At 36.7% G+C, this 15,497-nt stretch overlaps 1 protein-coding gene across 9 annotated transcripts in view; it reads right to left on the bottom strand.

Annotated features, from left to right (window-relative positions):
• The window catches only part of LOC116032021, a 21,087-nt gene extending 16,642 nt beyond the window's left edge, over positions 1–4,445 (bottom strand). For 2 of the 9 annotated variants that reach the window (XR_004100710.1, XR_004100711.1), the window contains exons 1-5: positions 4,026–4,445; positions 3,790–3,949; positions 3,330–3,412; positions 2,922–3,055; positions 2,097–2,271 (exon numbers count right to left, since the gene is read on the bottom strand). Coding sequence is in view for 1 of the 9 variants with exons in the window: in XM_031274408.1 (XP_031130268.1) it covers positions 2,097–2,194; positions 2,922–3,055; positions 3,330–3,356 (259 nt within the window). In the remaining 8 variants the exon portion in view is untranslated. Of the gene's footprint in view, positions 1–142; positions 410–1,477; positions 2,272–2,320; positions 2,411–2,921; positions 3,096–3,329; positions 3,413–3,789; positions 3,950–4,025 lie in introns of those variants that run through there. The other 7 variants (XR_004100706.1, XR_004100709.1, XR_004100707.1 and 4 more) reach the window with 7 other exon arrangements.
• Between the last annotated feature and the right edge of the window lie 11,052 nt (positions 4,446–15,497).

Consider the following 15,497-nt stretch of genomic DNA (forward strand, 5'->3'; position numbering starts at 1 on the left):
CCTTTTTTTTTTTTTTTTTTTTTTTTTTTGAGGTTTTGGCCTGATACCAAGTTAGTAGTAAGGAAGTTATAGTTGTGGAAACATATATGGGCTTTTATTGAAGAAGATAAAGAGAACATATGTACAAGTCGTATATAAATACCTCAAAGGTTTATTCGTGCAGAATCTTCCTCACTTGCTCCAAGTTTATTTGGCCCTTATGCCAAGTTTGTCTGGTTCCGGGTTGTTCCTTACTCGTTCCCTACCGATAGTTGTTCTTCCCCTATTCTTTAACAAGCCATTCAATAGCATTCACGAGCCATCTGTTGGTCCCCTCGCACCACTCCAATCCCTTTGGGAGTGTGGAATTCCAAGCTCAAGTGTTTCATCGATATGATTGTAACACCCCCGAATCCAACTACCGGGCTTACTATAAATAACACTAATATAAATAGAGATTTTATGATCAAAGTAACATAAATTCCAATTTTTTAATATCCAAACATAATGTCCAATCTAGAGATAATGTCTCAAACGGGTGTTACCGCCACATCTAACCCAACTAGTTAGATGTAAGGCTAATTTAAAACAAAATAAACGTAGTCCTCAAATCATAAGTCCTCTTAAAAACATATTGTTTATTCAACTCGAAATACATAGAAATCAACTAGATCTCGAGAGCCAATAGCAGCTCGTCCTATCGCTGTCAATCCAGCATAACTCATTAGTTATCCCCTGCTACTCAAACAAGCAACAACAACAACAATAAAGCGGTTAACTGATGATTTATGTTGGATTGAGAGCGGTAGGACGAGTTTTTATTGGCTCTCGAGACCTAGTTTATTTCTATGTATTTTGGGTTGAATAAACAATATGTTTTGAAGAAGACTAATGATTTGATGACTATGTTTATTTTGTTTTAGATTAGCCTTACATCTAACTAGTTGGGTTAGATGTGATAGTAACACCCGTTTAAGACATTATCTCTAGATTGGACTTTATGTTTGGATCTTAGAGAATTGGAATTTATATTACTTTGATCATTAAATCTCTATTTATATTAGTGTTATTGATAGTAAGCCTGGTAGTTGAATTCGGGGGTGTTACAAATTGATATCAGAGCAGCTTGAATCGTTGCACTAGTACAAAAAGGAGCATTTGCGTCTGGAGTTTTGGACGTTTTGCGTCCGGAGTACTCCAGACGCATATGCCATAGACGCAATTGGTCCGGCCTATCTGCGTCCGGTGTTGCCCTGGACGCAGATAGTCACCAGCTGCGTTCCGGACGCAGCTGGTATTTTTTATTTTTTTATTTTTTTAAAAATAGACTATCTGCGTCTGGAACTGCCTAGTTCCAGACGCAGATAGTCATTATTATTTAAAAAAAATTATTTGATAAAAATTTAAATTGATAATAATAATAAAATACAATTTTTTTCCTGTACAAAATTGATATACACATACTCACTAAACCCTAGAAAGGAATGATTAAAAGCAATTATGGCTAAAATAAAATTTTGTAACAAGGACACTGAATTTTAGCTTGTTCAATTACAATGTTCATCACTTAAAGTGGAGTGAACAGAGAGAAAACCATTGTTCTGTATTAATATTTCTAACTTATTACTTAGAATTTTTACCTCATTTCAGCCACTTCCCATCATCAAATTACAGCAGCACAATCACAAGTGCACCACTGCCCTTCAACTCCCTTCACAGATCCCATGCCACAGCCCAACAGAAGCACTCTCAGCTCTATCTCTCTCACCACGCAACTCACTCCTCAAACCCAACTCCACTCTTCCCTCTTGCTGCCACATTTCTTAAGAAAATACCATTAGCCTTATGCACCAATTCATCAGTTTTATCATCATAATCTGTCCTTCCCATTTCTTTTAATGCATTCTCAATGAACAAAGAATCCAACTTTCTACACAAACCACACATTTAACAGAATTGATTTTAAAAAAAAAAAACTTACACTCAAATCCTTGAAAAATGAATCAAACTTTATACATAAATAAACAACACATTTAGCAGAATTGAAACAAATTGAAAAATAGGGCAACATTAATTCCACAAAGAAAAACCAGAATCTTGATTACTACTAGCCATACCTTTGGTTGGTCCTCCTACCATGATAAAAGCAACAACTTTCTCTGCAGAACTCCCCATTTCTCCGGGAACACTCTCCGGGCAGACCTCAAAAGCCTCACTGTCCTCCAATAACTCATCAGAACTAACAGCTTCTTGTGAACTATTGAATAGACTTGAAAAATTAAAATTTGAAGCCTAGAAATAAGCAAATAATAATATCAATAATAAAACAGATGATACAAACCTTAAGCAACACTTGAGCAAACATTCTATCAACCAATAGCAAAAGAAATACCCATTTTTTGGTCCAAAGCTGGCAGAACTTCAAATCTATCTACATTATAAAACTCCAATTTTATTTTCATTATCAACAGTAGATAGACATTAAAAGTGCAAGCTTCAGTATATTCCATGTAATAAAGGAACTCTATCAGAACTAGCAACTGAAATTTTGATCTAAAGTTGCTCAAAATAATGTTAACTTAAGTTGAACAAGTGAGTTAATAATAAGTGCCTTCATGGATTCATCTTAAGAGTTAAGAATCCACTTAAGAGTCAAGATGCAATAGTAAGTGTCATAAATAGGACTAGTCAGTAAAAGTGTCATAATGATCATACAAACAAGATAACAGGAAAGAATTTCATCTAAATACACAGCAGCATAAATTTACTTATTTGGGTCCATTTTATAAAACTAAGTGATGTTTATAGTAAAGAATTCTGCATTGTTAATGAGAGAGAAATCACATCATTTCCACAATTATCAGAAAACAAGAACAACAAGCTTTAATATAGGAACCTACTTTAATATTTTCTCAAGATTAAAGTATTAAATCTCTGCACACCTCTTTAATATTTTCTCAAGATCCTCAAGCTTCATTGGAAGTGCAACTCCAGAACGAAGCCCAATGGCCTCAGTGCCATGAGCTAAAATAAAATCAGCTTCTTGAACATCTTCCACAACTTGTAACCCCAAGCCCTGAAGTAAAAGTGCTTCTGACATGTTTAGTAATTGGAACCTAGACATAAGTGCAGTTTACAACATTGCATAATGTCATAATATAGGAATGGAGATGCATGTCATGTATTCGAGATTGATAAGAAAACACTGATTACGAAATTCCAATGATACTTTCTCAACTTTGTTTCAAATTTATCTTTGCTCATTAGATTATAATAAACCTTCTCACATTTGCTGATAAAAGTCACAGGTTGGATTTAAGGCTTCAATGAAACTTACAAATTTAGCATACCTCAAGAGATATAGCCCCCCCTATCATTCCAAGTAAAGCGAATGCAGGACCTCCCAAGTGCGGCAAACCATGGATCGTCTCTCCTATGCATAATAGATTTCATGAAGAAACCATTCAGTTGCTTACATAAATGTATAAATAATGAGAAAAGTTGTCAATTGTTGATATTGAGTCATATGATGGAATAAATAAGTTGAAAAATCAAATGTTTAATCATCACAAAAGAGGTATCTCATTACTTAAAACCTTTGTAGGCATGACTAAATAATTCTCATCATAAACAATCATAGAGTTCTAGAAACTGAGTGAGGCACATCCATCTCACAATATGAAATGATAATTTTGATTTCATCATAAGAAAAATGCAAACCCTGCATTAAACAAGAGATTGGGAACAAAATATTGGTCTAAATATGATGCAATTTATACTAGTCAATTAACTCCAATTAAAATTAGTAACCTCTGCAGGTTCTGGTAGGTCAATTCTCCACTTGTGATTGCACCCACAAAGAGAGATGGATCAAATCCAAGACTCTTTAACTTTTCCAGGGTCACTGATGCCCTCCTTGAAGAATTACTGATAACCACCATTTTTGCACCATCTTTTGCCAGATTTTCCACTGTTCATGGATGGATAATCATCTTAGCGAATAACAAAACAAGACAACTGAAAAAGCGTTGAATTAACAAATCTACCTTACGAAAATGTACATCTCTGCCATTTTGCCATGAATCTAGGGATTTAATCAACACTACAATCACATATAAATTAATACATGAACTATACGGCGAGGACGAGCAGACCGGCGACAGACTGCGAGGACGAGCAGTGACGAGCGCCAACCGAGGGCAGCGGCGTGCGGCGACGGGAGGCTGTGGAAGGCGGCGAGGGTTTCGGGCTGGTGCGTCTTACATTCCTTGCGAGCAGCAGCGGCGAGGAGCGGGGCGACCGGCGGCTGCGTCTGGCGGCGAGGAGCAGCGGCAACTGGGCGTGAGGCGGAGGACGGCGGCGGTGTCTATGTGGGGAAGACGATGGCGTGTTTGGAGGTTGAAGACGATGGCGTGTTTGGAGGTTGAAGACGATGGCGTGAGAGTCTGAGTGATCCCCGATCCAGATCTAAATTAAAACGCCGTATTTGAAAAAAAATAAAATAAACAATTAAATAAAAGGCAGCTGGTGTAACCCTAGGGATGGCAAATTATGCGGTGGACCTGGGTCCAAAACTACGTCGTTTTTGTCTTTCTTTCTTTCTCTCTTTCTTTTTTTAGTAAACATATTGCTGAATATAGAGTTGTCCAAAAATGTGTGAATGTAGAGGTTTCAAAGTGTGAATATATAGTATAGAAATAGTGAATGTATATTTATGATTGTGTGAATGTAGAGTTGCCCAAAAATGTGTGAATGTGGAGGTTTCAAATTGTGAATATGGAGTATAGAAATCGTGAATGTAGAGTTATGCATGTGTGAATCTGTAATAGAGTTAAGAAGTTCTAGCAACTTGTAGCCCTGTAATGTGTGAATGTGGAGTTCTCAAGTTGTGAATGTGAAGTATAGGACATGTGAATATAGAGTTTTGAATGTGTGAATGTAGAGTTTACAAATTGTGAATGTAGAGTATAGTGTATGTATGTGAATGTAGAGTATAGTTACTAAACATATAATCCTGTAATGTGTGAATGTGGAGTTTACAAATTGTGAATGTAGAGTATAGTGTATGTGAATGTAGACCCAGGTCCACCTTGGACCTGGGTCCACGGCATAACAACCCTCCTAGGGACTAGTTGCGTCCGAAGTAGGTACTTCGGACGCAGCTGGTCCTTTTAAAAAAATAAAAAAATTAAAGAGTGGATATTTTAATTACAAAAATGTCACCGCGTCACTTTACACGTCTGGAGTTTCAACATCGGACGCAAATTGTCCTATATTTTTTGTCAGTTTTGTACTAGTGTTGGGAGCCTAGGTTGTGATAGAGCCTAGGTTGGAATTCTAGGAGTTAATAATCTTTTAGGAAAAGAAGTCTAAGAATATGACTAGTACCTAAGATTGAACTTCACGGTAAGGTTGTGAGCTTAATTTTTCTAATTGATTATCTTTGGTGTTTTATGTGCAAGTTGCTACCTGTGATTTTGGCTATTGCATCCCGAGAGTGTGCATCTTCTAGGTATATCATTATGTGCTTTGATTGATTGCTTGTTTCAAGTTACAAGGACATTTTCTTTTAAGGAGGGTATGTTTTAACACTTCACTCCGTAATTAAGTATTGCGTTTAAAATAGCAGTCTAAATTTGTTTAGACTTAGTTTTAAGATAGGACTGTTTCGGGGACGAAGCTTTCTGTTAAGGAGGGTAGATTGTAATACTCAAAATTTTCTGTTCCCAATATTAACTCATTTGAACTCCCGATGTCATTCCTATTCTTTCCCCAACATTCATTTGACCTTTAAGCTATGTTCATTGGGTTCCTATTCCCTTCTTCATATTCATTTGACCTATGAGCCATATTCATTTGGACCTACTATTTTTATACTATCTTGGTGTATATTTTAATTATTATTTAAAGTACCATATACTTTATAGTACTAATACATATATATACTTAATTTATATATATATATATATATATATATATATATATATAACATATATGTATATAATAATATTTATTTAATATACTTATTATACCTAATAATTCCTACCCATCCCTTCATTACCCTAACCTATGGCACTATTGATCAATTAAGACCATAACCTCCCACTTTAACTCCTTCATCATGAGCTTAAATATTGGTGTTCATATTCTTCTTCTCTTGCTCTTCGTTTTGGCCAAAATTTCCACTTAGAAGATGTAGAGAAATTCTCCATTTTCCTTCCTCTTCTCTCATTGCCAAAATAGAAAAAAAAATATCTTCCTTTCTTGTTCTTCAAAGTGTGAGGATCTCAGATCAAGTCCCTTGTAGTAAGTCTCTAGCTTCTATTTATTATTTTTGGGTAGTTTTAAGTGATAGAACTTTATATTATTTTTGTATGCTTATGTGTATTTATATTGTGTTGGTGGATTGATGATGACGGTAGAGGAGATTGAACTATAGATTTTTGAAGGAGAAATTTAGCCTTCCAAGTAAGTGGGCTTGTTATCTATGCCTTGTCCTTAAATTTTTATGTTTTGGTGTAAGGCTAAAATTTGTGTTTTTGAGTTGCGTAGAATTTTCATGATAGGAATTTCTACATCTAGTAGATTATATGCATATGAAATTGTAGCTGTAAACGCGAAAAACTTGAATTGTATATATTCAAAATTCAAAGTATATCGGTTACAATAAGTAGTATATATCAAACGAAAGTGATACAATCTCTGTATAGAAGTCCTCTGATTCTCTACTAGAAGTATGTCGATTTGAAGTGTGCCGAATTCGGAATATGCCGAATTGGAAGTGTGCCAAGTTCAGAGTATGCTGAACTGGAAGTATGCCTTGTTGTGCCGAGTTCGGAGTATGCCGAACTGGAGGCGTGCCGAGTTATGCCGAGCTATCCCGAGTTATGCCGAGTTCGGGGTATGCTGAACTGGAAGTAGACCGAGTTCAGAGTATGCTAAACTGGAGGCGTGCCTTGTTGTGCCGAGTTCGAAGTATGCCGAACTGGAGGCGTGCCGAGTTATGCTGAGCTATCCCGAGTTATGCCGAGTTCGGGGTATGCCGAATTGGAAGTAGACTGAGTTCAGAGTATGCTGAACTGGAGGCGTGCCGAATCCTTTGGTGCAAATAATTGCAGGTGCTCGGTGCAAATAAATTGCAAGCGAGTCCTTCGTGCAAATGAATTGCAAGCGAGTCCTCCCGGTGAGATGCAGATCTTTAGAGCTTCAAAGTCTTCTGATCTTCAGTGCCTTCCATCCCTTGAAAATGGAACCACTATTTATAGTGGTGGGTGTGTAGAGAAAATCTAACAACCCTATCCCTTTGTATTTAATTTAATATTTTGAATTAAATAGAAGGAATGTACTTGGACACCATCACGTCCAAGTTCATAATTTTATATTTATGAACCAATTTATAATATCCACATCTTTCCCAAAATTATATGATCCACATGTATTTTCGATGGGCCAAACCAAGTCCGAGCCTGTCAATTTGGGTAGTCCAATTGATCCAATAGTCTGGTCCAACTCAATTAAATATTCTTTCAATTGGGGCCGAACAATCTAACATCCAATTACATTTAATTAAGTAATTAAACCAATTAATTATTTATTGGGCCATTAAATCATCCCAATTAAATAAATATTAGTCCAATTAACAAAATTAAGTAATTAATTTGATAACCCATCATCCGTCACGGCCCAACAATATTGTTTAAATTTTCAGTGCCAACAGTAGCTATCTCTTGATTTGGATTATGAATACATGAAATTTTGACTGTATGCCTATGGTTCGTATAATTTGAAAAAATATATATATTTTTTATTAAATTATTAGTTATACGTATATATGTTATTATTATAAAAAAAAGGTTTAATATGTATATGTATATATATATATATGATCCGTATGAATTCATGTATATACATAATATGTGTAGTATACTTATGAGTTCATGTAAATAGTAGTAGGTATTAAATGTGTATTTGTATGTATACCTTGGATTAAATTTCTATGTACATGTATATAAAAAAAAATTTATTCTTTTCGTACATAATGTATAAGCATATTTGATGAGGAATTTCTTTAAGTATATTATCGTATGTATATACATATATATAAATTATGTGTATATGCTTCATATATATGTATAATCTATTGTAAATTACATAAATTATATGTGTATGTTTTACGTACCTATATGAATACTTGATTGGTGTGGATAAATAGTTGAATTTTTGTATGTGTACATATTATTGTGGTAGCATAAAATTACATTCTTCATATATATATATATATATATATATATATACACACACACACACACACACACTAGTTATTTTATATAATATAATACGGTATATATATGTGTGCGTGTGTGTGTGCGTATTTGCGTATATATATATATAATTGTATACAAGTATTGTACTTGTTTTCTTTTTGTAGAATATACATATATTAATACTCAAATTTGATAAATTCAATTACTATGAATTTTTTATGATATTATTATACACATATGTTGATTAGCAAAAGTTGTAGTATGTACGTGCGAAGTTTTTTTTTATAATATATATATATATATATATATATATATATATATTGTATTGTATATATTATTGTAGTATATTATTCTTAAGGATGTGTATGTTTAAGACTTCTTTTTGAGTTCAAAGTGTATAAACGTCAAATTTGTACAATTTGACCACAATGTGAGCTTTGTTCTATTCTAGTTGAGAAATGAATTTCTAAGAATGATTTCAAGGGAAAGAGTAACATATTGGTATTTATTTCAACATATCATTTTTGTGAGGTTAATTTAAGACTAATATATGATTTTTGTACTTTACAAAATTATTATGATGATAATAAGCGAGTTTAAGATTTTCAAACTTATGGAAGTTTTGATTGGAAAGTAGTTTTTTGAGCATGATCAATGTTAAAGCTTGTTTTGTATTCTGGAGTACTCGTAGGAACAATCCACAGGTACTAGGGCACCATGTTGTGTTCTGTTGGTTGAGATGGGTCTATGTACCCCTAATGTATAGGGTAGTCAGTAGAAACATATCCTAGCTACTAAGGATGGTAACTTCCCGGTGAGGCTTGGAATCCTCACTCGGGGGTGTGCACACTTAAGGTTAGAGTCCAGTTTCCATTAGAAACGGAAAATGTGTGGAGTGTTCATGTTGGTCTTGTTCACTAGAACCTAAGAATAAAGGACCATGTCCCATTTGTGTGTGATGTACTTCCATATGCTTTTTGGTATATTTATCTATAACATTATTTTCTGAAGTAAAGGTACAAGCAACCGAACTTTTGAAGGATTGAGTAAACTTCTTTTCTAAATTATTTTAAGGGCATGTTGTCCCTTACTTGGCAAGTTTTGCTAACCGTACCCCTCTTTCTTTTATGTTGCTGTTATTTTGCTTTGCTTGGCATAGCAGGAAGTGAATGAAGGCTTAGCCTGGATGAGAGCGTTAGCATGATTTGAAGAAGTTTGTGTAATAGTTACTTTTATCTCTTTCGGACTTAGATAAATTTGAATAAGGGATAATATGTTTCCTTAAGGATTATGAATTTTAGATTTGTTACTATGGATTGTTTTGTGGTTTAGCCTTAGCAATTAGGTTTGTTGGTTACCTAAGTGTGACGGTGATACTCTCAATTAAGTTGAAAAGCGTTCGCATTCTAAATTTTGTTTTAATAATTACTTAATCGTTTGGTGAAAATGAAAAAACAATAGGCTGATTTTGGGGGTGTTACAATGATTCCATTTACATCCGCTAGTCCTGGCCTCCCCAAGATGATGTTGTGGGCGCAGGTTAATCGGACGACAACAAAATCCATCTCTACTTCCCTTATGTTCGGGAGGATTCCTAATTCCACAGGCAATCGTATGCATATTTCAGTTTCAATAATATCCCTAGTAAACTCATCGAGTGGAGTTTTGACTAGTCGGAGTTGATCCTTGGTGAACTCTAGCTTCATGAAAACATCATAGTACATCATGTTTACACTACTCCTTGTGTCCACTAAGACCTGTCTCACCTTAGTTCCGTTTATTCCCATCAAGATGACCAAGGCATCTCGGGACAAGACTCCCTTACCCGGGAGGTCGCTATCCGAGAAGGTAATACTCTCTTGTCGCTGCTCCCTATGGACAAGAGGTTCCTCCACCGACCCTACGTATTCTTCTTTGACCCCCACGGGAGACCATCCCCCGAAAATCACATTTATGACTAGGCGCTTGCCCTTATCTGTGGACTCCTTGGCAGATTTATCTCTGGGCGGAGTAAGATAGAGAGGGCGCTCGGCCGACTCCCTCTTCCATATATTCCCATGATGCATCATATTCCAGTCAATGAAATTTCTCAGCTAGCCGGATTGAACGAGAGCCTCTATCTCCCTTCGCCAAGCCTGGCATTCATCTGTGTTATGCCTATATCGGCGGTGGTATCAGCAATACTTCCCCTGGTCAGGGACCGCTACATAACCCTAATTAGAGGCTTTCACAACTTGTCATTCCTCCGCATATGCCAATATCTCGCTAGGCTTGCTTTAAGGAGAATGAGGGGCCCAAGGGAACGACACCCTTTTGGATTCCTACGGGGTTCTAGGGCTGCTGTTAGGCACAACCTCCCCTTTACTCAAGGGACTCTTTTCCACTGGCGGGCTTGTCACTTTCTTCTTGACGGGTTCCTTCGCGAGGTTTTCCTCCCCTCCTCCTTTGAGTCTGTTTGCTTCTTCAGCCTCTCCGTATTTGTCAATCTTTGCCATGAGGGCGACATATGTACACAGAGTCTTACGCCTCAAACTCTTATAAAGTTCTCTTGCCTTTAGAGTATCTATAAACATCACAACAACAGATTTATCATCTATGTTTTCTACGTCTGCCTCCTCCACTCGCCAGCAGACTAGGAATTCTGTTAGAGATTTTTCTCCCCCTTGCTTCACGGTAATGAGGTGCATAAAGTGATTTTGACCCTTTTTTCCTCTCAGGAAATGGGTAATGAACTTCACTGCTAGGTCATGAAAAGAATCAATAGAATTACCCTTTTAGTTAGTGAACCACAGTTGAGCTTGCCCTGCCAGGGTAGAGAAAAAAGCCCTAGACATTGCCGCTTCAGAGGATCCTACTAGCATCATGGTGGCCTAGTAAGCCATGATATGCTCCTGAGGGTCTTCGGAGCCGTTGAAACGCTTGACGCTCAGGGGTTGGATGTTGGAGGGAGGGGTTCCCTCATTATCTTTGGGTGAATGGTGGGGTCACCACGATCTTAGGTACCCCTGGGAGGTGACCTCGCTCCTTCCATTGGAGCAACTCAGCGATCTTATCATCCGCCTTCTTGGCCTAGCCATTGGGTGGGGCCACTCTCGTTTGGGAGGGGACGAGAGTGGCTCGTGAATCCATTGCGACCCCCTTCTACCATCGGGGTGCGATATGTGCTTTCACCTTCTGACTCCTCAGTGGGTTAGGGAATCTTCTTGGGAATCCCATTTCCCCACTCAGATTCTTGATCGAGGGAAGCCTGCAGGCTTCTCCTCGCGCTACACTCAGCCTGGGGTAAGCTGGGCCTACCACTGATGGGTTCGTAGTGATGGTGGTCGCGATAATGGCGATCGGCAGTGGTTTTCGACGTGGGCAACGCAAGAAACCTCTGGTCTGATCGGCGACGTCGAGTGGTGATGGTGGCTTTGATCATGGTGGTAGCTGGTGATCTCCTTGCTTATGTGTGTTTCTCTCTCTCTCGTCGTCTATCTCGTTTTATGTCTCACTATCTGACTACTAGGTTAATGCATATGGTGTTCATGTTATATGGTGGGTTAATGGCTTGGGCTGGGTCTGGCCCATTTCGGCCAGACCTGGTCCATTTAAGCATAAAATAAAATTGGGCCTATTTTGATATGCCATCTTTATTTCAATGGGCCCATCTTTTTCGTGATATATTTATCCACATATTTTATTTGGGTATGTTTTTAATTACAGATTATATTATTATTATTCAAATTATTAATATTGGTCATATTGATAGTGTTCGTTATGTTCTTAATAATTTTATTAATAATGGCAAAATTTTCTATTGCTAATTCGGTATTTTTATTTGTTGCATTGCACCATATTTGAGTTCATATGCCTATTACATTTACATTCGCATATTACATTTATTATTATTATTATTGTTGTTGTTGTTGTTGTTGTTGTTGTTGTTGTTGTTGTTGCTCTTATGCGAATTATAAAATTAGGCTTTAGATTTACACCATCAAGATTAATCGGGATTAGTATATATAGCTTGAATACTATAGATTATTGTTGCCATCGCGAAACATGTATTCACTGAGCTTGCCTGGATGGAAGCAATTATTTGACATGGAGATCAGGAGTGATTATCCCGTTTTCCCTCCCTTTAAGAACATTCATCCTCTATTTCAAGCTTGCGAGCATGTTCATGATTGAAAATTCATTTTTTCTTTCCTCCTATGTGAATTCATATATACCATATAGTGGATCGTTCTTAAGCATTTTATTGATGCACATTCCCTTTTTCTTTATTTTTAGAAAAATAGGATATGGATTAACCCTATGCTTAGTTGATAGCGCGACCACTCACATTATCCTAACAGATAGGAAATTTTTTCACACAATTACTCCACACATTGACAATATTTCGACTATTGCTGATGATAGAATTTTCTTTGTGGGCTCTGAAAGAGCGACACTCATATTACCTAAAGGTACTTGTTTAAAAAAAAAAAACCTCCTATTCCCTCAATCTAAAAGAACTTTGCTTAGTTTCAAAGATATTCGGTCTAACAGTTTCCACATATAAACTAAAACTAAAACAATATGGAATTCGTTGTCGTCCCAAACAATCAATAACAAAAAAAAAAAGGAAATTGAATAATTTCCTTCCTTTTCTTCAGGCCTATATTATTCCTATATCAGGCCTCAAATCTCCTGCGTTGCACTCGCAGTAAAGCTGCAAAATACACATTATTTTGGTCTATGGCATGACTACTTAGGTCACCCTAGGCAAACTATGATATGTAGGACAAACATTCTTTCTCCAAAAGATTACACTTGAGTTCCCTGTGCAAAGGGAAAGCTTACTGTTCGGCCCTCGCGTCCTAAGATTGGTTTTGAATCACCTATTTCATGTAAAGGTTATAGGGTGATATCAGTGGACCAATTCATCCTTCCTCTGGACCATTTCGATATTTCATGGTCCTCATTGATGTTTCTACCCGATGAACACATGTGTGTCTGCTGTTCACTTGAAATATGGTATTTGCAAAATTCATGAGCCAAATCATTAAGTTGAATGCCTAATTTCCTGATTATCCTATTAAGAACATAAGAATGCATAATGCTGGTGAATTCACCTCGTTAGCTTTTTGATGTTTATAGTATGGTCATGGAGATTAAGATGGAACATCTTATACCATATGTCCACACACAGAATGGTTTAGCTAAATCCCTTATCAAAATGATTAAGCTAACAGCTAAACTATTACTGCAACGGTCTAGTCTACCAGTTACATGTTGGGGACAAGTAGTATTGCATGCTATTGATTTAATACAATTCTGGTCAACTACATATCATGAATTTTCTTCTCTACAACTTGTACGACCATGAGCCAAACATTTCTCATTTGCGTGCGTGTCTTTAGTTGTGTGGTTTACGTACCCATACCACCTCCACAACATACCTCGATGGGCCCTCAACGAAAATTAGGTATATATGTGAGATTTGTTTCCCCATCCATAATTAAATACCTAGAGCACATGACTATAGAACTATTTACTACTCGGTATGCTGACTGTGTCTTCGATGAAGACCATTTCCCGGCATGGGGAGAAACAAGTCCAACTTTGAAGAAATGCCAGGAAATTTCATGGGATGAAAAAGGTCTTAAATATCGTGATCCACGTACTAATCAAACTGAACTAGAAATTCAGAAAATAATAAATTTGCAAAAACTAGCAAATAATCTGTCAGATGCGTTAACTGATTATAAAGGAGTAACTAGGTTCTATATTCCTACAGAAAATATTCCATTAAGAATAATTGTCCCCAAAGGACCAAATACTAACACCGGCACTACCCAACGCCAGAAGCGTGGAAAACCAGTTGATGCAAAAGATTTAAATCCGCGAAAAACTAAAAATAATCAAAAAAAATCACAGTTACTCCAAAATCTTCCTAAAAATGGAAAACCCAGTGTCAATACACGTGTTACAAATAAATCTAACACTAGAAATACGTAACACCTTCACCAAGATATAATAGCAAATGAGAAAGACTTGGGTTGATGTAAATATAGAATCTACCATAAACTTTATAAAAATAGGAGAAAATTACAATAGAAATATAACAGTCGTTGACGACCAATTCGCCTCTACAATTGCTCTTCACATTTCTTTCAATAATTTGGATCCATAACCAAAAACTATAACAAAGTGTCGGTAGCGCTCTGATTGGTTGAAATGGAAAGAAGCAATTGTGGCTGAGCTCAACTCGCTAAATATGTGGTCATAGTAACATATAGCCAAATAAATGATATATGATCCTGTTTTCAATTTAGAAAACAATTTTTAATAGTTTCAAGTTTTCTAAAAAATTGGAAAATTGTTTTCTGTTTTCAAAATGGGAAAATGTGCTAGTAAACATGTTTTCTATTCTCTAATTTTTCAGTTTTCTAAAAAATTAGATAAATTTTTCAGTTAGTAAACAGACATTATGTGTTTGTCGTGTGAATCAAGGAGAAGGAAGAGAGAGACAATTGTGGATAAGGTCTTAAATGTGTGTGTGTGTGTGTGTGTGTGTGTGTGTGTGTGTGTAGTAGAGTTTAGGTGCGGTCGCGCCTTAACATGCGGTCAGTGCGGCCGCACCACTATGTATATAAATATAAACCACTCAATGTTAGAAAATGCATAACACAAATATGCACCATTAGGTAACCAAAAACGCACCACTAGGTATGTAAATATACACCACACAGTGTTCGAAAATTCACAATTAGGGGTAGGAGAGTTATGGTGCATTATTTTAGGTGTGTTGTGTGTTTTTTGGTGTTTTTGTGTATTTTTATTGTTGTGCATTTTCTAACATTGAGTGATGTATATTTGTATACATAGTGGTGTAAGAAACTAAAAGTAATGAATAGAATTTGAGAGTCGAAATAAAAATAAAAGTGTCAACATCAAATTTTTATATGAGGAAATAAAAATGAGGAGTAGAACTTGAGAGCACAAGTAATATTTTCCTTTATAATTAGGTAAAAGTCTAAACCTAATTCTTAAACCCGTAAGGCCGTAACAGAGTCGCAGGCTGCAATAGAACCTCAAAACGTCTATCTGCGCGCCTGCCTCGCCACCGCCCACCACTCGCGACTTCCTCCTGCAGCTCCGCCACTGCAGTCGGCGGCGCCTCTGCCTCGCCAGCTAGTCACCACCGTCTTCACCCTCCGTTCCTCAGGCTTCACCAGTCACCGCCTCACAGCCCTCACTGCCTCAGGTTCTCAACTTCTCACCCCT

The sequence above is a fragment of the Ipomoea triloba genome, chromosome 10 (genome assembly GCF_003576645.1).
Source record: "Ipomoea triloba cultivar NCNSP0323 chromosome 10, ASM357664v1".
NCBI lineage: Eukaryota > Viridiplantae > Streptophyta > Magnoliopsida > Solanales > Convolvulaceae > Ipomoea > Ipomoea triloba.